At 44.5% G+C, this 24,007-nt stretch overlaps 1 protein-coding gene across 1 annotated transcript; it reads right to left on the reverse strand.

The window, feature by feature from the left end:
- Window positions 1-1,902: 1,902 nt before the first annotated feature.
- Window positions 1,903-20,930, reverse strand: SQOR (sulfide quinone oxidoreductase). The gene is made up of 10 exons (XM_006259348.4): window positions 20,822-20,930; window positions 11,753-11,993; window positions 10,635-10,805; window positions 10,094-10,147; window positions 8,109-8,303; window positions 7,021-7,230; window positions 5,982-6,165; window positions 4,944-5,011; window positions 2,938-3,116; window positions 1,903-2,512 (listed from the first exon to the last, which is right to left on the reverse strand). Exons 2-10 carry the CDS (start codon window positions 11,975-11,977, stop codon window positions 2,455-2,457), a joined length of 1,344 nt encoding a protein of 447 aa, XP_006259410.1. The 5' UTR covers window positions 11,978-11,993; window positions 20,822-20,930; the 3' UTR covers window positions 1,903-2,454.
- Between the last annotated feature and the right edge of the window lie 3,077 nt (window positions 20,931-24,007).

Genomic DNA, 24,007 nt, shown 5'->3' on the forward strand with positions numbered 1-24,007 from the left:
TGAAGTGGGCACTTCTGTGTAGCAATAGAAACATCCTAAGTGGTACTACAGCTTACATTCCTCTTCTGCTAGCTTTTAGGTTACAATTTGTTCTGTTTCACTGGTGTAGAATTAACATTGCTATTTATGCCATTATGCTTGCTTTGGGATACTTAAGGATAGTGCACTTAAGTTTCACTTAGTCAAAGGCTTTCAAGCAACAGTGAAAAATAGCATAAGACTAGGTTGGGGTTGTCAAGCAGGGGTACGTGTATCCCTGAGCATGGGTGTCTGGTACCACTTGAGTCGGGGTGGTGGGAGGGGGTGCACATGCCTCCCCTGACACCAGTCAGTGACTAGGGGGGTTGCCCAGCAGCTGATCCCACTGGCAGGGGGTCCCCCCAATGGCTGCTCTCACTCACCATGAAAGCGGCCACACTGCTTCTAGAAGTCCCGCAGCCACTTTTACTGGCAGCACCACACCCTGACCGGCACTTGGAGGGGGGGATGACAACACTGCTCCCTCCTGCCCGCCAGCTACAAGGGGAGCCCAGCCTTGCAGGGAGTGCACATGCACCCCCTACATGTAACCCTTGGGGGTACTTGAGAAGGCCCTAGGAGGTGCACATGGGCAGGCAGGACAGAGTGCTGCCATGCAGCATCCTGTGCAGGCACCACCTAGCTGGATGTGGGAGGCAGGGGAAGCTTGCACATGGCTGCCACTGCTCCACATGTGGCCATGTGCCAACCCCTCTCTGTGTGCCAGGAGCAGCACATTAATCAAAAAGGTTGAAAACCCCTGGACTAGGTGGTATCCTGGAATCTACCTGCAAGCAGCCTCAAGCTTCTTTCTGGCTATTATGAGCTAAAGTGCTTTTTAGCCCTAAATCTTAACATTCCAGCTATAGATCTTTTTTTCATATTAGATAATTTAAAAGATTTTCTTGTCTACTGACATTTAACTTTTACCAAGTTTGTGCTGATACTTCGGTGCAAGCTGACAACAAGCAGGCTGGATCTAGAGGACTTACTTTGGCTAGACTGCTCCTTAATGACTTTTGAGCTGTTGAGGGTTGCACACATGCATGTAAGCTCCCCACAGCTCTCTGCCCTACCTTCCCCCACACCCCTACCATCCTCAAGTCTTCAGCACTTGGCTAGGTTGGACAGGAGCCACACCAGCTGCCCCTTTGTGGCCCAACAGAACACAGCAAGGCACTGGCCTAGTCATGTGCCAGGGAGTGGGGGTAGGTGAGGGGGTGCAGAGAAGAGGGAATGCAAGGAGAAAGGGGCTGGGAACTATAGGTTATCTAGGCCTGGCTAGGTCAGTATGGTGCTGTGTTTCCCCACTTCTGCCTGGGTCAAGTCCCCAGCATGTGGCTGGGCTGGTGCCATTTTGTGTCTCGCAAGCCACTTTGGGTCACATGGGTGCAACTGGAGAGGCTCTGGCCTCACCTGGCACTGGGCCAGGGAGTTGGGGTCAGGCAGGAGCTGTGCCAGTCACTCCAGTTACACTCATGGTACAGCCTGAAGTGGCACATAGAAACAGCACAGCACCACATAAGTAGTGCCCATGCCCCTGCCAGTGGGGAGAACCATACCTGAGCTTTTACTCTTGCCAGGGGCTGGGCTGTGAACACCTGCAGGGTCAGAGCTATATGCAAACAGCCAGAAGCCTGGTCAGGAGCTCAGTGCCCCCTGCCTTTGAGCGTACGCTGGGGGGTGAGGCAGAGCTGGGGAAGGGAGTGGCTGCCTGGCTACAGGTGCTGCTGCTGCAACCAGCTATGGCCCAGGGAAAGAACAGACAAGGGCACCCATGGACCAGATACAATTCTTCAGTTTCAAATCTTGCCCATTTTAACCATTTATGCAGTCTCCGATAAGAGAATGTAATGATGAATGTATGGTTCCAGAAACCCTTAGTTAGGGCCATTTAGCTGAAAATAGTTTATTCCATGTTACATAAGTTTAAATTTTAGTCATGATGAAGCTACATTGCCACTGTTCATCAGATAAGCAGGCTAATGCATGCTTTACAGTAATACAGATTTTGCTTACATTCGCAGGGCAAGTTATGTAGATTTGTGGCTTCCTTTGCATGCTGAACTTGAGCAGCAAGTTGGCTGTAGTAAGCTTTAGGAATACTAGGATTTTATTAAAAAACAAAGTAAAGATTCAAGTTTTGGTTCAAACTGCCTGCTTCTTTGGGTTAAGCAAGACTCTGCAATAGTACTTAGTACCCATGGTAAGAAGACAGTGACTGCAATCAGTCCCATCCTAGTTTCTCACACCAACAGTGACATGTTTTTGAATAAAAGGCCTAGTCCTGAATAGAAGAAACGTCTGGCTTGTGACAAAGAAGCCAAATAACCAGAAATATCTACTGGCAAAGATACATTGTTCAGTGGAAGAGGGGAGGAGAGGGCGCAAAGCGATTAGTCCTGATGATGGTATAGTTCTGGCTGGTATCCCAAGTTATTTCAAACCTAGATGCAGCAGCTTCCTTATGGGACCTGGTCCTCCCCAGTAGCCCCTGGAAAGAGAAATTTGATTCAGTGCCTTGCAACACCCACACATGCTCTAGGCTTTTTTCATTGCAATCAAAGTTAGCTAAGCTATGGCTTCTGGTTACCACAATCACAACTAAAATTGCAGCAACTTAAGTTTCTCATGGGGTAATTTTTGCTACAATTCCCTTGTTTGTAAAGTAGTTTTCAAGAAAGAGCAGGATGGTGTGTCCAAATGCTACTTTACCACTAATGCCGATGTAGGTATCTATATCAAATGCATCAGAAACAACATACCTAAAGTGGGGCTGTTAGTTGCAAGTTTGCAATTCTGCTAAGATAGGGAAGTGTTACTGACACCAATTCTGAGCATTTTGATTAACACAGCTTGTTTAAACTCTTACACATGTTTTCAATAAGGCAAAACTAATCTGTATGTCAGAGTACTTACTTTAGTAGTCCATGCCAGTAAAGAAAAGGCATCATATCAGCTTTCATATAGTACATGGTCAGTCTCTCTTTACTTTGGTCAATGGGGAATGTTTCCAGAGGCTGAGCATTGTAGTCAAATTCTGCTAGAATCACTCTGTTGTAGCCTGTTACAAGTGGACAGGATGTGTATCCATCGTACTATAATAGAAAAATACATATTCACAACTATGTACTTTGGCCCCCCAACCAGAACAAATGCAATCAAATCATGACTAGTGTTTGTCCCAAAATATAACTTTAAATGAATTCTGAGCTTCTGAAAGATTCCAGCAAGAAAGATTCTAGCAAACAAGGTCTTCAAAAACCACCACAAAAGCAAATTTCCCTGCAATGATCTTGCCAAAATGCCTCAGCTTTTATCTTAAAGGGAGAACTAGTCAGTCCTCCTGGGGCTATTGAAAACTTGTAATACTTCAAGACAATGTGTCAGTGCTTTTGGGTGACAACTACTTTTCCTTGCTAGGAAGCCTGATGGTCAGTGGTCACTAGAGGCAAGTTTCTGCTCTCCATATGTAACACCAGGACAAGGCAACATTGAAATGTGGCACATCCAGTGCATTTTGAATCTCAAAAGGTTATGTTTTTATCATCTAGCATTGAGATTAGGAGGAACTTTTTTGGCTATCAGAATGGTCAGGCATTAGAACAGGCTACCTAGAGAAAGTGTATAATCTCCATCTTTTGACAATTTCCAAAGCAGTTAGACAGATACGTGGCTAGGATGATTTATTTAGGCAGGGATGATCCTGCCTTGAGCTCGGGGCTGGACTAGATGCCCTTATGAGGTCCCTTCCTTTCCTGTGATTCTATGAACTAGGTTGTGGAATCTCATTGCCATGAGACAACAGATTCATTTTGTAAGAGGGGAAAAAAAAGCCCCTTTATTTATGTTAGTGTTCACAAACTTGAATAGAGAGGGATACTAAGCCTCAAGGTTCAACACTTAAGAATCTAATTTTTAGACTGTAGACTTTTCAGAGGAGGGATATGTTCACACAATGTCTTATACAGTGGACTTCAACTTTGCTTGGGCCCTAGATACAGCTATAATACACACAATAAATACTAGAGCTCAGGAGACCAGCTTGGCTACTGTTAAACAGCTTGCTGGAGTAATGGACCTTGGGTCTGATCTAGTAGGCAGTCGTAGGACAGGTTCCAAATGCCAGGAATCAATACTGCTGTAGAATGAACCTAAACCTAATGCTCAAGGAACACTATAATTATCCTACAACTATTCACGTTTATCTTGTTAACAAGTTCCACTAGTGTGGTATTAAATTATGAAAACTCTGGAAGCCTGGGCTTTTAAAAAGGAATAATTGCACTGAAGTGCAGCGACAAAAATGCCGCAGGTGTTAGTAGCTTTACGTTGCTCACATGGAATATTGAAGGGATGCAAGTTGTTAGTAAAGTTAGGCCTTCATATGTTTGCCCCATTTTTCCTATTAAGTAGGTCAACTGCAGCTCTGGGAAGTTGATCAGGCTGCGAGATGCGGGGGGAAAATGCTTACTGCAGCTTCGTTGTTTGTTTGAAGGAAGAGTATGTTAGACATTTTTCTCCTAACAGAACTGAAACTTTGCATGACTAAATGTTTGTGGATGACTCAACAATTGTTTCTGCTATCCAGGAAGTCCCCTCCATTTTTTTTTCTGCTCTTGGATTCTTCCAGTCTCAAGCCTCCATTTCCCAGAAAAGATTAACATACAACTGCTTTAAATGCATGTTCATGACACAGCCTTTAAAGTTTAAATTTGGAAGTGAGGAACTGTGCAACTAGGAGACTACAACATACATCTTGTTAGATCCCCTTTCTCAGCAGTAAAAAAGCTACCAATAGGTAAATGAGTTCTGCATGAGAAATTAGTTGTCCATCTTAGATATATCTGTAAGCAGGGCTTTCTATACTTATAAACAAATACAAGATAATTCTTAAGATAGCTGGCTAGAAACAAATTAAATACCTTTTTAGTTGGAAATTTGTTCTTCATTACCAAAGAAATTGTTTTATCAAGCACGCCGGATTGGGCAGCTATGAGAGGGAAAAAAAACATGCTGTATTCAGGCTTTGCTTTAAATATTAATATAAAGCTATTTTCCAGATGGAAGAAGCATTTACACTGTAATATTGCAGTAAAGATACAGTATATGAAAACTTAATGGGATCATTTTAGAATTGTGGAATTGATTTCTTTCTGAAATGGATCTTCAGCTTAATACAGTTGTGCCTCTTGTTTTGGTTTAATAGGCTTTTGCTTCAATATTGTTTCTGCAGTAGGTTTCAGATTCTTTTTACTAAGTTGCTCTTAGTCTCCTCTCTAACTTTCAAAGTCCTCAGAACACTGGCATTAGCGCTGATTGAAGTTAAGACTATTTCCGGGTGCTAAGGAGGAAGCTATAATAAGCTTTGGCAAGATTAACTAACCAAGCATAGACTAATAAACCCTTCTTGTAATACAGCATTTTCCTACAAGTTGACTCATTCAAAATTATTGTACTCTCATGCACTACAAACATAATATTTACATTGAAATTCAAGCCAACAACTTATGCCTAGAGTCCATTTTAGATAGTTTAAATCAGGTGGCTGCAACTACAGAACGTGTGATTCTTCAACACTGACAGTGTTATCACTCAGCAGGCACATATACATGAACTTCTGAGATACAGCAAGAAGTTGCATAACTGAAGGAAGGAATTTGAGACTCCCAAGAAAGACGGATGAAACCTCTGAACAACTTAAACAAGTGGGGGAGGGGCAGCACTGAAATCATGGTAGGTTCTGCTTTTACTAGTTCAGCTTCCATCTTGTGGAAAATATCCCCTATTTTGAAAATGACACTGAACATTTTAGCCATTACTAGTTTTCATTTGTCAGAAAATTAGATTCTGGCAATAAAAATTAAATCCGTTTTCTCTGGATGCACAAGCACATTTTCCAAATATACAAAAGTAGTAATCTTTCCTTTATCAGCCATAGAAAAAGCAAGACTAATCTATACCTATAGCTGCAGCTGTTTTCGATGTTGGAAGATTGGTGCAGTCTCCAATACCAAACACATTATGGTATTTCTTATGCTGCAGAGTTTCCTTGTCTACATCTACCCAGCCAGCTGCATCTGATACAGGACTGTTCAGGAGCACAGCAGGTGGTCCCATAGGTGGTGTGACATGAAGCATGTCATACTGGGCAGAGGAAAAAGAATACATTATCTCTCTAGATTAACAGTCTTCAGTAAACAGGATTAAACTCGATGCCCTTCTTGTAGTTTTGCATGCCAATACTGGGATGAAAGAAACCCTCCCACAAAATCAAAAACCTACAGAGGTGAAACATTTCTCTAGATTTACATACCTGGAAGTTAAATATTTGTTTCTGGTTTCAAGGTCACTGGCCAATTAAGAGACTCCAATTAGAATATGCAAATATTTTTGGAGGGGTTGTATCAAGTTGTTAGATCAACTGCATGATAACTATTTATGGAGTCATGTGTGTTAGCTAGAGGGTTGCAGATGAGCCTCCTTGGGATGCTGTTATCTTTCTAAGTCTGTGCAAGAAACATAACACTGTACAGTCTTTTTTATTCTTTAGGTTGTGGATTTTCCATTCTAAGTGGCAGATTTTGATATGATGGTGTTAATGTTAATCAACCCTAACCAATCCTTGCTTCTTATAATTCCTGAACCATAACAGCTACATACTTCTGACATTCCAATTATATTATTCACACAACTTATATTAGAATTTACTTCCCCACCCAAATATACACAATAGCATAAGCAGCCTTCCCATAATTAGCTCCAGGAAAAGAGGGGAAAATGTTCCCATTTCCACTTGAACTAGAAAAAAATCTCAGCTTTTACTTCTGCATTTCAAGTTACTTAGGTTCCTACATGCTCAAATAACTAAAAAACAAAAAAGGCTATAAAACCTTCAAAGTTAGCATTACCCAGTCATGTGGTTTCAGTTAGCTATCGATACTGACAACAAAAGGACAAGTAGTCCTTCTTAAATGTCATGGAAATTTCTGTGTTACTGACCTTATAGACTTCAGTCTCTCCAGGTTTGTCCAAATTCTCAAATACAGCTTCCCGTCTGTCTGCTCGGACCTCAATAAGGTTGCGTTTGTAGTTTACATTGATATCCCTTGCCTTAATTATTTCTAGCAGTGCCTCAGCATACTTCTGAACCCCAAAAATCCCTCCAAGTGCAGTATTGAAGATAATGTTGGCTGTGGATCGTTTTCCAGTCTGTACAGAAAGATTAATTTAGCCTTTCTTGAATTATAAAGTGTGGGATACAAAGCAGAACCAGACAGATACTGAACGCCTAGAGACAGAAGCTGACTGCAGTTTTATTTATGTTGTTCTACAGGTTAATATACAAACAAGCTACACTCTCTCAGATCTCATCAAAAGCTAGGACCAAACATCCAAAGGGACAAATCTATTTAGATTGGTTGGTGGTGGCAACGTTTCATCAGTAAAATGATTACTTGCATATTTATCAAAGAAAAGCTAGCATTTTGGAGGACACATACAAGCTTAAGCATTTACCATTAAAGCTGCCGTGGACAGTCTGCCAGAACATTATCCTACAAGGTCTCAGCCAAACTCTAGTTGGCATATTTTATTTTGTATATGCAACATTTCCCTTTTTAGTCTCTCTTAGACAAACATACTTTGTTTCCTACTGTGCAGTAGGACGTGTAGACAGATGACTGGGTGCAAATTGCTCCTGGTCAGCCCAAGCTGCAGGGGGCAGGGGAACTGTCCCCTCCTTCAGGCAGCTGCCCCCTTCCCTGGAGCCCAGGCCTGTCCTTGGTGCCCCCGACTACTTCCCCTGGAGTAGTCCTTCACTGTATTGCTCCCAATGGGTGCACGTGTACACACAATGCACTCTTGGAGAAGGCTTGCTGCACAGTATTTTACGGTAAGCTTACAGTGCGTTAATGACACGTACAGACATACCCACTGTACAATTCAGTTCCCTTAGTTTTAAGACTAGAAAGACCACCACATGCACATGCTTTTCCAGCTCAGAACTCTTTTGTTATAACTAACATGACAAATAGATAAGCTTAACCTCTCACAGGGATAACAAGCACCATTAGAAACAAGAAACTTACTTTTCTCAAATAGGCCTCTGTTAAATACATAATTTTCTGAGGAGCTCCTGCACATTTTACTGGAGTGTTTGGAAAAGTAAAGACGGCATTTCCTTCCTTGAAGTCTTGCAAAGCTCTCCATGTCTTCTCGACTGTGTGAACTGAATAATTGGAACCTATTTTAGGATGATTAAAACCCTCAGGCAGCCCTTTAATCTAGAATAAAACAAAACAGTTTTATATTAAAATCCAACTGGCAAAAAGTCTTCCTTTGCCTTCATCATTGTAACGCACAGCATCAGTTGGGAATCGGGGCATTTCCTTTCTACTATACTCAGACCATTCAGTTTAAATTGAGGGGTCCTACCAAAGAGTGACATCTTTAAACTGGTGTTTATGGAAAAAGGCTTAACAAAATAAAAGCCCCAAATAAAAAAAAAAAAATCATTAAACCTAAAAGTGACGAGAAACACTAAACATATATGCTTTCTTTGCAATATTGTATTGGGTGACTTTTCGGTGCCCTGGAGGGCATGTGAATCAGTTTTCTTCTAGTTGACAGCTATTGTGACCTTTAATGTTTCAGCTCTGGCCAGCTGAAGTGTCACCTATATGCATAGGTAAAGAAATCTGTCACCTATATGCATAGGTAAAGAAATCTGTTTTCTTAATCCCAACCATCTCCTCTAGTCACTTTCCCTATCCCTTTTATATCTGAGACCTCACTGTTGTTTGTTTTCCTTTTTTATAGAAGGGGAGGGTGTCTCCATCCACAAACAAGGGAGAGAGGTAAACCCACACAACTCCTGTGTCAAGCTGCACGCAGGCAGAAGAGTTTGCAGAACAGAGGGCCTAGACCAGGAAAGCATGCCTATTCACTTAACTCGGGCACAATAGCAGGGCTATTCAGGGGGTGAATTCTCACGCTTGGAATTCTGTTCCAGCTTTCTTGCTAGTCACTCCTTGTCATTTTAAACCCCCAGAATCTACAAACAAGTGCTCACTAGCTTCCCCACACTGCTTCTCCCTGGGTATTTGTTACAGACTTGTAGAAGTGTTTACATAACACCCTGGCAGTCAACAAACACCCTGCAGTTGCTTGTGCTACTAGTATAATCACTAGAACATACTTGTCAGTGAGGGTGTGGTCTGTAAATAAAGCCAGAATCAGCTTCTCATTTGAAAACAGTGCTTCAATTAACTGTTTGCACTTCACCTTTAGAAGAACCATCTAGTTATTAGGAACTACTTTACACTTCTGCTATGGCTAGGACAACTCTAGAGTTTGATCGCTCATCTAACGCTCCCTCTCCCCACAATACCTTGGGGCACAAAGACTGAAGCTATTCTTGTCTCCATACAATGGGATAAACACCTCCTTGAAGGGCAGCTGGAAAAGTGCCTTGGACTAATCCCACCACCTGCAACAGCAGAAGCTACTGCACCCTAACACTATCATTTTATACAGTGCTCTACTATGGGAGAGCAGATTTAAGGTCCTGAAGAGACTCCTTGGAGCCCCATCAGCAGGGACTGCCTCAGAGACACAGCAAATCAACATCTTTCTCAGGAGACTTTGCCAGCAGCCTTCCATTGCAGGTTCCAGGCAGAGCAGGGTCAGAAGAAGCGGCATCATCTGCAAATCCCCTTCAGGTAGACACATGTAGACTGGTGGTTGCTGGTAGGAATTTAGGCACTAAATATGCTTTATATTGTGTGTTCAGTCAACCAAGAGCTCCTTATATACAATATATTTTGTCCACACACCTGATCTCTATGGGAGGTCACACTGGACAAAAGGGAACTTTCCTATATAATTAGAGTCCTGTGCACAGCATTTTGAGCATCTCCAATACAAAAAAACCCCATTAATTTAAAAGTTTTTAATTGCAAAAACTACCAAATACACTTAAAACTGAACAGAGAATCCTTTAAATTCAGAGGACCCCAGAGTATAAAATACAATTAAAGCACTGGTAATGATATATTTGTTTTAAACCCAATACCTTTTCATAATGCAGACTGATCCCAAGGGCAATTATCAAATACTTGTAAGAGATCTGTAGTATAAAGAAAAAAATTGTGATTGTAGACAAACAATATTGAAGTCCTGCATTTGGATTATCTGACAACATTAACTGTGAGGTAAGAAAAGGTAAGCCCCGGTGCAAGTCATATTAAAGTAAATATTAACAGTATTTTTTTTTAGCCATTCCATACTTACATTATAGTTTTATACCCCAAACAAATATTTGCCTTATCACTTGCCAAATTTTATATCCAATTTGCTAAAACACGTGACAACTGACTGAAAGTACCTAGTAAAATTCAGAGTTCACGGCTAATTAAGGGACCAAAAAAAAAAAAAAGGGCTACTTCCACAAAGATCAGCTCTCAAGGGAAGACATATCTCTGGGCAACAGGGACCTGATGACCACATGCAAGTAAGATCAGAAATTAATTGTGCAAATATTTTTGGGATGGAGGGCAGGAATGGAGGGAAGGACCAACTGACTAAAGGCTCACATATCAGGATACCACCATTACCTTTTTGTCATTCTCCAGATAGACACAGCTCTTGTCAGGATTCAACTCTTGAACTCTGGATTTGATCCACTCAACACCTCTGGGAATCACACGTGCTGTTGGACGTGCTGAAGTTGCTAATTTTTTTGCGCCAGCCCCAACAAGAGTCCAGATAGGTTGATAATAATGAGTCTGAAACAAATCCCTCAAAGTTAAAATGAGCCAGTTCCCATTTAACAGGAGATGTCATTACATCCAGCAGTGTTTCTCAACCTCATTAGACTCAAGACCCCGCCTCAGTAAATGCCAGCTCTGAACTTTCATTTGTTTTTTGACTATGAAAGATAATAGAGCAATTCTTCTGTTGCAAAGAGCTCTCAAAGATCGCAACTCAGACAAGAATGTTTTTGACACTGGATTCTCATTTGAACTCTCCGAGTTTAATCTTGTGACTCATGGGCAGGTGCTAATATTGCATGGCACCCAAAAGCACCCTTAAGGGGATCAAAAAGCACCCCAGAGTGGCACAAGACACTGGCTGAGAATCGCTGCTTTAGAGGGAGCATGCTGCGGCTCAGAAAAGGGAAAATTAAAACAGGGATCCTCTGATGAGGCCCAGTAGCTTGATCAGGCAACAAAGACTTCCTTTGGAGGGACCCAGGGCAGTCCTCTGCTGGAATGAAGGGGGGGAGGGGTTGTGCTGCAATACGTTTAGCCTTCAGCCCGCAAGCCCAAGAAGGTATCTTCACTTTCCCTCAAAGCAGCCACCGGTCAATACAATCACAACATTCAGAAATAGGAACAAGCCCATGCAGTCGTTCCATCAAAAGGCTGTTCCTCCATGCAGACAAGCATCCTCCGACTTCCTCTTTAAAGCAACAATATTTTATTTTGTTCATTTGACCTTTAACTGGAATGGATCATGTTTGGTACCAAATGAAGGAAGACAGATAATACATTCCCCTTTTCCCCCCACCCAATGAGCATCCTCTCACACTGTGCAGCTAACACAAGCTACTCAGTGTGCTGTGTGGCTGAACTGACTGTTGCTAGATTTGGTTGATTTTTGAAATGCTAAATGACACACCGGGGGGCAGGAGCATGCGCCAACCTCTCACATTTCTAGAGAGAGAACTTACCTCACTTGGCTCAACCACAGCCACATTTTCAGCTCCCACTTTCCTTTTCATCCGAGCACTCATGGTGATTCCTCCAGTGCCACCTCCTAGTACAAGCACTTCATAGTAATCCTTCGCTGCAAGCCTGGCCGTAGTGTGCAGTCCCGTTTTCTGTATGCTTGGCCGAAGCAGGTGCACAAGAGGGTGGATGCAGGAGCAGGAGGATACTACTCCAATATTCGACATCTTTGGTAATGTCAAGCTGCGGGAACAGGAAAGGCATCTATGAGAATTAGACAAATTGGGGCTTGCAGGCTCTTGGGAGCCAGTTTATCCATGGACTGGTGGGTGTTCTAGGTAGGCTGGCAAGTCTTTGCTGCAGTTAAGTCAGATCCATTTAGCAAATTAAGCACCAGTAGTCAACTAGTAGCCAGGAAATCCAGCTTTTGCTAGGATTAAAAAGGAGAGGAGAGTCCTATTGATTGAAGAGGAACAGATTTACTTCACAACTTGGTATTGGAAAGATAAAAATGCTTATGACCCTAATTTAACTGTACACATATGTATTCACTACAAGAATTTCTCTTGCCAGTACAAAACCCTCCCATGCATATATTATCACAGTGATGGACCAACAGCCATCTTTGGCCTTTTCAAGAATCATTTATATCTGCTGGTAAATTTATTTTTCTGTCAGAACAGTAAAAATTGCACTTACGAAGCTACATTGTTAAAAAAAAAATCACAAGTAGAGCAATGCTTCTAGATTAACTATGCTAACAGTTTTGCAAGTGTGCAAGGTTCTCCTTAGCTCCAATACCTGGGAATCTATGTCACCAGAAGAGAATATCACCTTTATTTAAAAGATAAAGGGTGAAAGTGTGCATCGCAGAAAATACACAAACATGAACCCTCACGCGCTCAAAATGCAGCAAGAAAAGAGAGACTAGGAAGAGAGCCTGACTTTCTGTTGTTATTTTGAACGCTTGGGGTTGGCACCACTCATCCTGTCAGTCTTAAGAGTTCTTTGTACGTAGTACAACATACTAATAATTTCCGGAGTTACTGTGGCATATATATCCTTAAAACACCACATAAGGAAAAAAACCCAACAGTACTTCCTTCCCTTCAAGGAAAGCAAAGCCACTTTCCAGTTTAAATTCCTGCAGGCCTTAGTTGGGTGACAGTTACGTAGTTACTAGTGAGTAGCATTTTAGGAGTCTGACTGAAAACACTGCAAGAGCTTCTCAAATTACAAATTCCAGTTGTTACATTTCTTCTGCATGTAGCACAAACTGCCCCAAAAGGGGGGAGAAAGGGGGGCCGGGAGGGGAATTTTTCTCTTAAGCCTTACTTAGATTTCCCTTGGAGGAACAGTTCTTATTCTCAAAATCGCCAAGAGAACTGCAAGGAAACAAAATACAACAACTTCCTGATGCAATACGACATTTAAACAAGGGTATCCTATTTCCGGAAGTTCACGAACACAACACATCTTCGAATCTCTGCTTTTTTGCTTACAATTCTTAAGCACAAGAAAGGGCAGCAACAGATCTGTTGCACACATTTCTTAACTGCTTGTATATATAGCACTTTGTTTTGAACTAACTTCTACTTGGCAATATGGATTTTAAAAAGAGAAGCACATTATTAAAAACCAATTTTGACACAAACTTGTTTACCTTTAATACCCACTTAACGGATTAAAAATGTATTATCACACATATAAGGGATACAGACAGAAAAGGGTTCTAACATTAATGCATATGTAATTGTATGTGATCAAGCATTTATGCTAATAAATAGAAATATTGGAGGAATTACAGAAGGATCTGTAGAAATAAGAGGGTGTGTCAGCAATAAATGGCAATTTTGAAATAAAACCACTGTGTGCGCAATGATCATTTACTGGACCACATCACTTCTCTGTATAGTTGTAAACCATGTGCGCGTTTGACAATGCATCAGTGCTTCCTGCTGCTGTATAGTTTCCCTCTTTCTCACAAAAATACAGTATGGGCAGCCATTTTGCCAGTACTTTTCAAAACCACCCTCGTACAAATCCTGACTACCCACATATCTATCCTAGGATCAGGATACTGGTATAACCACCTGCTCTCCGCATCTACCCAGAGTCATTGCCAGCTCATTGAGCACATAAGCATAGGGGGTATGCTAATCACTGTACACGGGGTGACGGGGAGGAGGGAAGGCTTTCTTTCCTGGGATACTGCAGCTCCACTGCAACAGTAGCAGCCCTGTGGCCAGGCTCCCTGTAAACTGGTGCCCAGTGTCCCATTTTTCCCTCCTCTACTGCCATACATACATATTGGGCATAGGCCTACAAGGCTTGGGGGGGAGGAGAAGAGAGGCTGGTGCCGAGGGCTTGTACCCTGCTAGCCTCATCCTAGTTACTTACTCTACTGCCTCTACTTCTGGCATAAACTAACTATTAGCCAATACAACGAAACAGGAATTGTGGAGCAAGACAGAACAGCAGCAATGGCAGCGGCAGCAATCAAACTATTTAACATATCAATCCAGAATCACACTTCACACTCCTGCAGTTTCATATATTTCATAGACATTAGGGCTGGAAGGGACCTCGGAAGATCATTGAGTCCAGCCCCCTGCCCAAGGGGCAGGAAGTCAGCTGGGGTCATAGGATCCCAGCAAGATAAGCATCCAATTTTCTCTTGAAGGTGTTCAATGTAGGTGCTTGAACCACCTCCTGCGGCAAGCTATTCCAGACCTTGGGGGCTCGGACAGTAAAGAAATTCTTCCTTATGTCCAGCCTGAAACGGTCTTGTAGGAGTTTATAACAGTTCGACCTCGTCATCCCTTGGGGCGCTCTGGTGAACTATCGTTCCCCCAAATACTGGTGGTCATCCCTGATAAACTTATAGGTGACCATCAGATCACCTGAGCCTGCGCTTTTCCAGGCTAAAGAGCCTCATAGATCTCAGCCTGTCGTCATAAGGTCCGTTTTCCTGACCTCTGATCATGAGCATGGCTCTTCCCTGCACTCTCTCAAGCTTCTCCACATCTGCTAGATCCCTGGAGAGCCAGGGGGGCTGCTGTGCCCTCTTGCTGCCTTTCCTCCGAGACGGAGTTTGTGCATTGAGGATCACTCCCTTGAGGAGCAACCACTCTTCCTGGACTCCCCTACCCCTGGGGTCGTGGTCCCTTAGGGCCTCACCGATGAGCCTCCTGACCTTGTCAAAGTTGGCTTTCCTGAAGTCAAGGACTTCAGTGCTGCTGAATGACTTGCCAGTTTTACAGCGGATGGTGAAGGTGATCAGCTCGTGGTTGCTGTCACCCAGCTTCCCATTGATTGCTAGGTCACCGATTAGGTCATCCCCAGTAGCCAGTACCAGGTCGAGCAGCGCTTTACTTCTGCTTGGCCCGTAGACTTCTTGAGTCAGGTAGAGGTCATCCATGCATGATAGGAAGCTCTGCGACCGCTCGGATTTTGCCGAGTGATCCTCCCACGAGATTTCCGGGTAGTTGAAGTCACACACGACAACCATGGTCCTGGAGCATGTGGTCTCAGCCGGTTCCTGGGTGAACTCCTGGTCAAGCTCTTGATTTTGGGTGGCAGGTCTGTAGTAGACTCCCACCCTTGTATCCTCTGTGCCATATTCCCCATGGATTTTAGCCCAGAGGGTCTCCAGCCGTCCACCCTGGCCACCAATATCAGCTTGCAGGGACGTGTAGCTTTCCTTAACATAGAGAGCTACACTCCCGCACCTTTTATCTGCTTGATCTCTCCTGTACAGGGTATAGCCGTCTATACCCGTGGTCCAGTCATGGGTGGAGTCCCACCAGGTCTCCTTTATCCCTATGATGTCGTTGTTATTTGTGTTAAGCAGGAGGACGCGTTCCTCCTGCTTATTCCCCAAGCTCCTGGCATTTGTGTACAGGCAGGCAAGTGTCCCCTTGGGGGCTCTTGCCAGGCCCACAGATTGTACCAGGGCTGGGGCAAGGGTGGGCTCCTTTAAGTGCCCTGGGCCTGCTGGTATCCTGTTATTGAACATGTCCATTAAACTATGTATTTTTCAAAATATCATTAAATAAAATATTACTAAGCTTTACAAATTGGCTTTGCATAACAAAGAAATCCACAACTTGTGTCCCTAACAAAGTACACAAAAGATGTTCAAAGCATATTACCTAAGACTTAAGTTTAAAAATAAGTTTAATAAAGCCACACTGTTCCTGTGCCTTCAGAAGCATGCGCCTTACCAATGATGGGGCACTCAATGCCTGGCTGGTGGGCCAGATCCAGCCCCTAGCACCACGACTCTGCCAGGAGCCCCATGGGTTAGGGCTCTGCGCACTAGATTGGGTGTGCAGGGCCCTATCCTGGCCTGTGGATCAGCCTCATGGGGCTCCATAACACAGCCCCAACCCAGAGATCAGCCCCACTGGGCCAAAAGGTTGAGCACGATGGTACAAGAAATCTTGGCAACCATCAATCCTATGGATCATGCTGTAAGCACAAGAGGTTAATGTAACCACCATCCCAAGATCTTCAGTGCTTACATATGGGCAAGATTATGGAGGAGTGGAGGCTGCCCTAGACCTACCAGCCCCCCTTTAGACCAGAGACAGAGTCAAAGGCCAGACTCAGTCCAGATGTTCAATGCTTCAGTGGTTGTAGTTTCTGCCAGAGCAACAGAGCAGTTATTGCTGACTGCCAAATGCCTCAGTGAGAGCATGTTTCTGTCAGCGCAATGTCCCTTAGAGAGCTTTCTCCAACACGGCAGTAGAGGTTAGTGTTTTGAGGTGCCCTATACTCACCTTACTTCGGAGGGTACAACACTGTGGTATTTGATAGGAGCTACCCTGCCACAAGCAGCCCTACCATGTTGCCACCAAGCCCTCCAGTCAGATGCAGTTTACAATCATGTATACAGAAAGGCTTAATTTTTTGGCAGTAAAACTCCTGGCTGTATTATCCTATGAAGTTTAAATCAAACTGGCATTTAGTTGTAGAAGGGTTTTTCTACAGTCTTAGATGCATCAAGATTGTAAATGTTGCTTACAGCGTTGTTATGCTGCTGTACACACAGTAATAAATCTGTTACGCCCAATTGTGCATTTGGTTCCTCAATTTTATCCCCTCAATTAATTTTGTTTCACAGAGTTTAAATAAAATCTGGTTTGGTTCATATGACTAATGGGAGCAAAGCCTTTGCGTCTACACTGCATAAACTGTTGCATTTTCTGGAATGTAAGTTGACAGGAGCCAACAAAGTCAAGTCTGCATTGGAGCTGCACGGCTGGGACTGACCAGCAGGTGGTAGCAGAACTCAACGCTGCATATTTTATTCCCACATTACAGGTTTAAAAGCTCAAAAGCAAGCTTCTAGGGGTTCTGGCATTATTTCAAGTATTGTGAAGTTAACATAAATACATAAGCTGGACTCTGTCCTTAGAAGAAACTGCAGAGTCCATGAGCACTGATGAGGAAAGAGTGTAGGTGCCCAGTGGACCAACTCAGAATGACAAGATAGATACATCACAAGACATGGCATTGAGCAGGCAGAGAGCTGCGACTGTCCAGGTTTTTCACCTTTCTGAAGTGCTCCCAGGTCCTTTCCCATGCCTAAGCACACTCAGAAAACCTGAATTTGAAATAGTTGATATCAACTCCCCTTTGACAAGTTGGCAATGCTGAGCCTGTGAAAAGAGCAAGCCTGGCTGCTCTGGAGACAGATGCTTCCATGATCATTGGGAGGACAAACTTCTCTAACATCCCTATCGCTGACCTGACAGCACCTCCAGTGACAGGATCTGTCAGTACTCGTTCAGCCTTAACTTCTGTGGAGACGTCCAACCAGGGTCCTTCCTAATGCCAGATACAGTGACACTTCCTGCCATGTGGCACTTTTCACTAGGAATCGGGAGCAAGACACCCCTCTCCCTCTACCTCAGGCTTCCTCATACACTTATTCCACACAGACATAATGATTTTATCAACAACAAAGCATACTGAGGGGCTACATCTGCATGATTCTGTAGGAATACAAGTATAGTAAGAGGACTGTAACTTTCACCCTGTTTCATACAGGGTCAAAGCTTGGGTAATTTAGCTATCTTGCTACAGGACCACACAGATAAAACAGTTGGGTTTTAACAGCTGCCAGGCACTCTCAAGTGGCCAGTCCCCTACCCCTTCTGAAGTGGTCCAAACGTATTTTTGTGCATACTCTAGGGTGCCTTTGTGCAGCGCAGCTTAAGCCACTTTGGAACTAGATTAAACTAAAATGTCCATGAGCTGTTAGAAGAGAACAGGTGAAAACTTACATCCAGCTCATTTTGCAAAAGTTTCCTTATTTAGACAAGCCCGCTCCCTCCATACATAATGGTGCCCAGGTGGCCACTTGGCCGAGTACTACTGAACAGAGCACTACTGCACAGGTCAGAACTGCCATGTCCAACATTCAATATATTCTCATCCATCACATCTGCCACCTACTGCAACACATTCTCCAAGACAGTCAATGGTCCAGTATTTCATTAACCTCCAGCTAGACCAATATAAAATTTGTCTTAAACTACCAGCTTTATCTCAGCTCCTTTCTACTGAACTGCTAACTCTTTAGAGATTGCAGGGAATGTGTATGCTACACATAGTAAAGGCCTGCACTTCACTGGTCAAAGATATCTGTTGTTAAAATGAGACTATTTACTATGAATTACTTGTCTTGACAGTTTGAAGGCTCACTGTGGTGACTACACCTACAGCTTCACAACAAATAAAGAAGCAGGCCTCCCAAATAGCATAGTGAGTAGTATTGGATTAAGATTTCTTTACTGAACACTGAAGAGGTGTTTTCAAGACACAAACAGTGTCTCACAGCCTTGATCGAAGAAGCTTCTATTCCAAGAAGAGTGTACAAGGGTATTTTTTTCCTGGGTTATAGAAATTAGCTTTACCGATTGCTGCACCAGAAGCTTCACTAGAATAACATCCATCCTGCTCTTTCAGACTTGAAAATAAGTTGCAACTTTTTGTCTGGGGATTCTGTTTTCTTCTCACTGACTTCAGATATCATGGAGCCAGGCCCATAATAATGCACCTGGAGGGGCTTAGTCAAAATTCATCATTAGGCCTGTACCAACTAGCTGCTCAGACATGGACATCTCGCAGCTTTATTTTCCTCTTCCCTCTGTAATTCATAGGTGTAAATATGTGGATGTGTGCGCTCCCTGCTCTTGCAGTAGACAAAGATGACTGTATCAAACAAGTCTGATCTTATTCCTTGTCTTAAAAGGTAGAAGCAAGTCTTTGTATTTAAATATTTGGGTTTAAGAGGAGATACACTGAGCAAGAATGGGAGTGAGGGTGGTTAAAGTTAAGTCCATTAGCACCATAACATATTAATTATAGTGGAAGGGGAACCTTGGCAATACATTTAAATTTAGTTTCCTTGCTCAGGACTTAAGGTTGTATGTTAAAAATCTCAATTACTTGTTTGTAATTAGTATACTGATACCATCCACTTCCTCTGATCTTGTACATGCTACAAAACTGCATATATACAAACATTTTTCCATTTAAAAAAAAAAAGAAAGAGGAATAGAGCTTAAACATTAAACAGTAAAGGTTGTGCCAACTGTTAAACTACTGTTAAAGCAAACAACACTGTGCACATGATTATCTACTGTGGATATTTAAGGGCTTGTTTCAAGCCAATTCCTGCTGACATTGAATTTAGTGACAGGGTCGTTATCAGTACAAGCAGAGTCACACCCTTGTGCAGTAATTGGTTTTCAAAAAGGCTAAAGAACCAATTCAACAAATTTTTATTGCTGTGAGAACAAGAGCAACTCCCATATAAACTGTTCACAGGAGCAGAGGTTTGCAGCACTGTCTCCACACTACTGCTTTACATGAATTTGCAATGCAAAAGTCATGGCTTTGGAAAGACAGACAGGGTAAGGAGCAGAAATGTTACCTTAATAAATTTGTATCAAGAAACATTTGCTCTGTCATCATCATATGCTAAATCTTATCTAAATCCTGCAGCTCATTAGGTAAATATTCTGAAGTGGGGTGGATAAAATGTGACCATCTTTAGTTAGATTAAGGTAAAAACATTTCTTTAAAGAAAGAATACATTAAAGAAATCTGACAGCTTATATCAAGCCCTAAAAGTTATTATAATACATAAAAGTCCATTAAATATAGCACAAGCTTTCCTGAACCCCAATTCATGGAAGTAGGTGCTTGCTTGTATGCTCTCTCTCTATATACACCTCTTACTGAGTTTATAGAGATGCTTCTCTACCCGGCCTTCTGCCTAACTTGGTAAGAACACAAACATTAAGATAACTGCTTCAAGGCGAATAGCTCCGATGTATCCGCCTGCCTGACAGTGCTGAAAGTGACAGCAAAGTTATACTGAGCTGCAAATTAATATCACTGTTTACAAAGTAGTTTTAAAAAAACCAAACAAGCTCAAATTTACAATGAAACAAGATCAAGTCCAATTACTGGGACCGAAATTTCCTCAGTTGCTGACGCAATGCATGATCAAAGCAGGAAATGTAAAAACCAGCAGTGGTTTAAAAGTTAATTAACCTATTGGGAAGTTTTCAGATGCAGACAGCCGCACAGACACTTCACAGTATCCATTAGCTGATCAATCCCCGCTAATGCCTCTGGCCACATTTTAGGGCGTTGTAAAGACAAGGACTCGGGACAGAGGAGCACCACCCAGCAATGCTAAAAGCACTCGTCCCGCGAGCCAGCGCGACACCGCCCTCCCGGAGGCTCCAGCTGCCCTTCCGCGTCTCCCTGCGAAGCTGCAGCGCCTGGATGGGCCGGCCCCGGCCCCGGCCCCGCGGGCCCCCTCCCGCTGCCACGAGCCCGGCGCAAGGGGCGGCCCCGGGAGGCGCGGGCTGGCCGGCCCCGAGCGAGACCAGCGGAGCTCGGGGCAGGGCAGGGCAGCACAGGGAGGTGCTCGGCACCGCGGGGCCGGAGCAGAGCCGGGCCCCGGCCGCAGCCGGCCAGACAGCTGCTCCCCACGCCCGGCGCCGCACGTGGGGCGCTCGGGCCCCGGCCCGGCCCGCACTTGCCTCCGGGCGCCGCCGCCCCCGACGCGTCTCCTCCCGCTGCAGGTCCTGCGGCCCCGGAGCAGCGGGCGGGGCGGGGCGGGGCGGGGCGCAGGGAGGTGCAGCCCTCCGCCTCCGCACCCACGTGTCGATAGCGCCGTCAGCTCACAAGGGCACCAGCCCCACGAGGCTGCGCCTCTTCCCCGCCCGGCGTCGGGCTGATGTTCCCAGCTGCAGACGGGGCCCGAGGCAGCGCGGGGAGCAGATCACTGCTGCTCGGGGCAGAAGGGCAAGAACACAAGCAAGGAAACCCTTTGCATCGTCTGGGCTACCGCGGAGCCTGCCGGTTTGAGCAGGCTTGGCACAGGCAGGCAGCCGGCAGCAGGCTGGTGGCCATCGCACCCCTTGCTGTGCTGTGACTTGAAGCGTCTGCTTGTAGAGAGGAGGCCGGCCCTGCTAGTGGCTGCAGGCCAAGTATTGCAAAAGTTAGGCGTGACTCTTGCTCTCGTAAGCCTTCCCTGCAGGGTACAGGAGATCTACATCAGTGACTAACTGCAACCCTTAGCATTTTGCCTGCTACACAGCTGTTCTGTGTGCTTTACGAACATATACCAGGGGACAGCGATGTTTTTGGGCAGTGTCAAAAACACCCAGGCAACCTGGACTCGTAAAAAGCTGACACGTCAGAGATGGATGGCAGAGGACCTGCACAGGGCCTGATCTTCATTGTGGTAGCACAGCCCCAGCCCCTTCCCCACCATCCACCCAACAGCATGCATACGCTCACTGCCAGTAACAAGCTGAGACAAGGCTCTGCGGATCTCAGTGCAGCCACTCGTAGCCTCCCAGCTGTCTGCCACAGCCAGCCCAGGAACTAGGCAGGCCCCTCCTGCCCACCATGGAGCCTGGGTTGCTCGCAGCAGGTGGTGGGAGGCTGCAAGCAGCTGCACTGGGGTCCACAGAGCTCTGGCCTGGCTTGTTGCCAGTGCTGGGTGCACATGTGCTTTGAGGCAGATGGTGGGTAAGAGGCTGGGGCTGCACTGCCACAAGGATTGGGCCCCTCATGGCTCCCCTGCCATATATCCCAAGGTGGGCATACCAAGCAAAATGCCTCTGCATGCCATGCTCTGGCACGTGCCAGGGGTTGCCCACTCCTGACCTATATGGTGACACACCACTCAGATCAGTATTTTAGCAAAACCAGAAGGAAACAGCTTCAAGGAATAGCTTGAATTGGATCAGCATTTCTGGGGCTTGTGATTAAGCATGTAATCTTTGATAGAACAAGTTTCACTTGCAGTTTGATCTCCTTTAGTACTTGGCATTTCCTTGACCTTTTGTAGGCTTCAGAGTGGCTGTTGAATGGTGGGGCTATTGGGTATTGCATGTCACCCTTATCCCAGTGATCAGGGTGCACTTCTTCCTACTCTAAGCAGAGAGCTGGAGTGTAACAGGGAGCCAAGGGCTTCTGGTTACTTTAAGGGAGAACCAGCCACAGGAAGAACCCCAGGTGGAGAAGCTGCTTGTAAGGGGGCTGCAGAAGGACAAGCTGCCAGGGATTAGTGTGCTTTGCAACAGTACAATAGGACAGGGACTGCTTGGGTAGCAGTGTAGCAGAAAGCCCCCTTTTCCTCTTGCCTGCAGTTGCTCTCACCTCCTTGGATATGTTTTTCCTCTTCTACCTTTTCTTCCTTCCTCTTTCTTTCACTTTAAGATAAGGAATTGTGTTTTAAAATTTGTGTGTGCGCATTTTGTATCTCCCCTTGTATTTTGGTATTTTTATCTATTTGTGTGCCATGGCATTATTTTTTGTAGTTTATATTTTATACTCCTCACCTTTCAACTTTCAACTAAATGTGTTTAGTTTCAAAAGTAAGTTATACATTGTAACAATGTTAACAAGGGCAGGAGTCAAACTGCCACTTCCCTGTATCAGGCTACCCCTGAAAGAGCAAGTGAATCAGTGACTGAATGTGTAACACAGTAGCAGGCAGCAATTAACACCTAAGGAAACTGCAGATCAACCAAGGGAAGAAATCAATAGAAGACAATGTAGCAACTGGGACCTCTCTAAACATCACTGTTCAAGGGCTAGAGCCCTGGCCTGAGTTAATCAACGCCAGGGACCAACTTTTGGGCTGAATATTTCCAGATCGACCACTCCCAGAGCCCTAGTCAAAATTCATCAACAGACTCCCAAACCTGCACGTACATGCGGACGACCCCGGGGGCTGACAGATGTTATCCAGTAGCCACCAAGGAGGGAAGTCCCACGAGGTTCAATGACCCCTGGATTGGGCAAACCTGAAAACTGGGGAGTCACCAAAGTCTGCCAAGGACAGATAAAAAAGCAGTGAAAAGTGACCCTCATTGGCGCCCTCTTGATCTCCAACTTGACCAGCACCTGACCTGTCCAGCCAGAAGGACCAGTCGGTGACCCCCTTCTGGAAGATAACAACATGCTGAAAGAAGCCTCGATGGCAGACTCCAGCACCTGTGGGATAGGTATACCTGACTCCTGTAGCTTGCTACTGTGTGTGTGTGTGTGTGTGTGTGTGTGTGTGTGTGGACCAGCCCCAAGGTTTATGATTTAACTTCATTACAGGGCTTCAATCCGCCTAATAAACCAGAATTTTAAGGATCCCAAGTTGGACATTTGTAGCCAACAGCAGAGCACCTACTACAGAGCTGGCAGATTTGCAGCAGTACAACAGGGCAGAGCCTTGCTTAGGCAGCCAGGGCACCCAGGCAGCTGTTAGGTCAGCCAGCAAGCCTAGTTGGAAATACCTGCAGATGGCTGGGATTTAGGAAGTATATAAACCCAGGGCTTGAGTTAGGGAGTGAATCTGGCCCTGCAGGTTGCCAGCAAAGGAGAGCGAGATGGCTGGTTAAGCAAAGAACTGAGACCTTGCTACAATAGGGATTAGCAGTAAGGAACTGAAGTTCAGCTGGCCAGGAGCTATACTCCAGAATGAGAAGGGTTTTGTTATGCAGCTAGAATGCTTAGAGACTTAGTTATAACCTGTGAGCTTTTATTTTTTGTTACACTTTAAATCAGAGGACTGAATTAGGACAGACAGGGAAAGTTGAGATCCTAGTGGTGCACAAGGCACATATGAATGGTGTGAGCCCTACCAGGGGCCAGACTCAAGGCCCAGACAAGTGACTATTGGGGAGGGTTGAAACCTAAGCTAGAAGAAGGGCAGAGCC

The sequence above is a fragment of the Alligator mississippiensis genome, chromosome 11, assembly GCF_030867095.1.
Source record: "Alligator mississippiensis isolate rAllMis1 chromosome 11, rAllMis1, whole genome shotgun sequence".
Lineage (NCBI taxonomy): Eukaryota > Metazoa > Chordata > Crocodylia > Alligatoridae > Alligator > Alligator mississippiensis.

What these genes read in the sequence shown, in the direction of transcription:
- SQOR (XM_006259348.4), bottom strand. Translation starts at nt 11,977, where the DNA reads ATGTCGAATATTGGAGTAGTATCCTCCTGCTCCTGCATCCACCCTCTT. An exon ending in CTGTGGTTGAGCCAAGTGAG is followed by an intron (nt 10,806 to 11,752) that starts GTAAGTTCTCTC and finishes GATTTGTTTCAG; the next exon opens with ACTCATTATTATCAACCTAT. An exon ending in ATCTGGAGAATGACAAAAAG is followed by an intron (nt 10,148 to 10,634) that starts GTAATGGTGGTA and finishes TTTATACTACAG; the next exon opens with ATCTCTTACAAGTATTTGAT.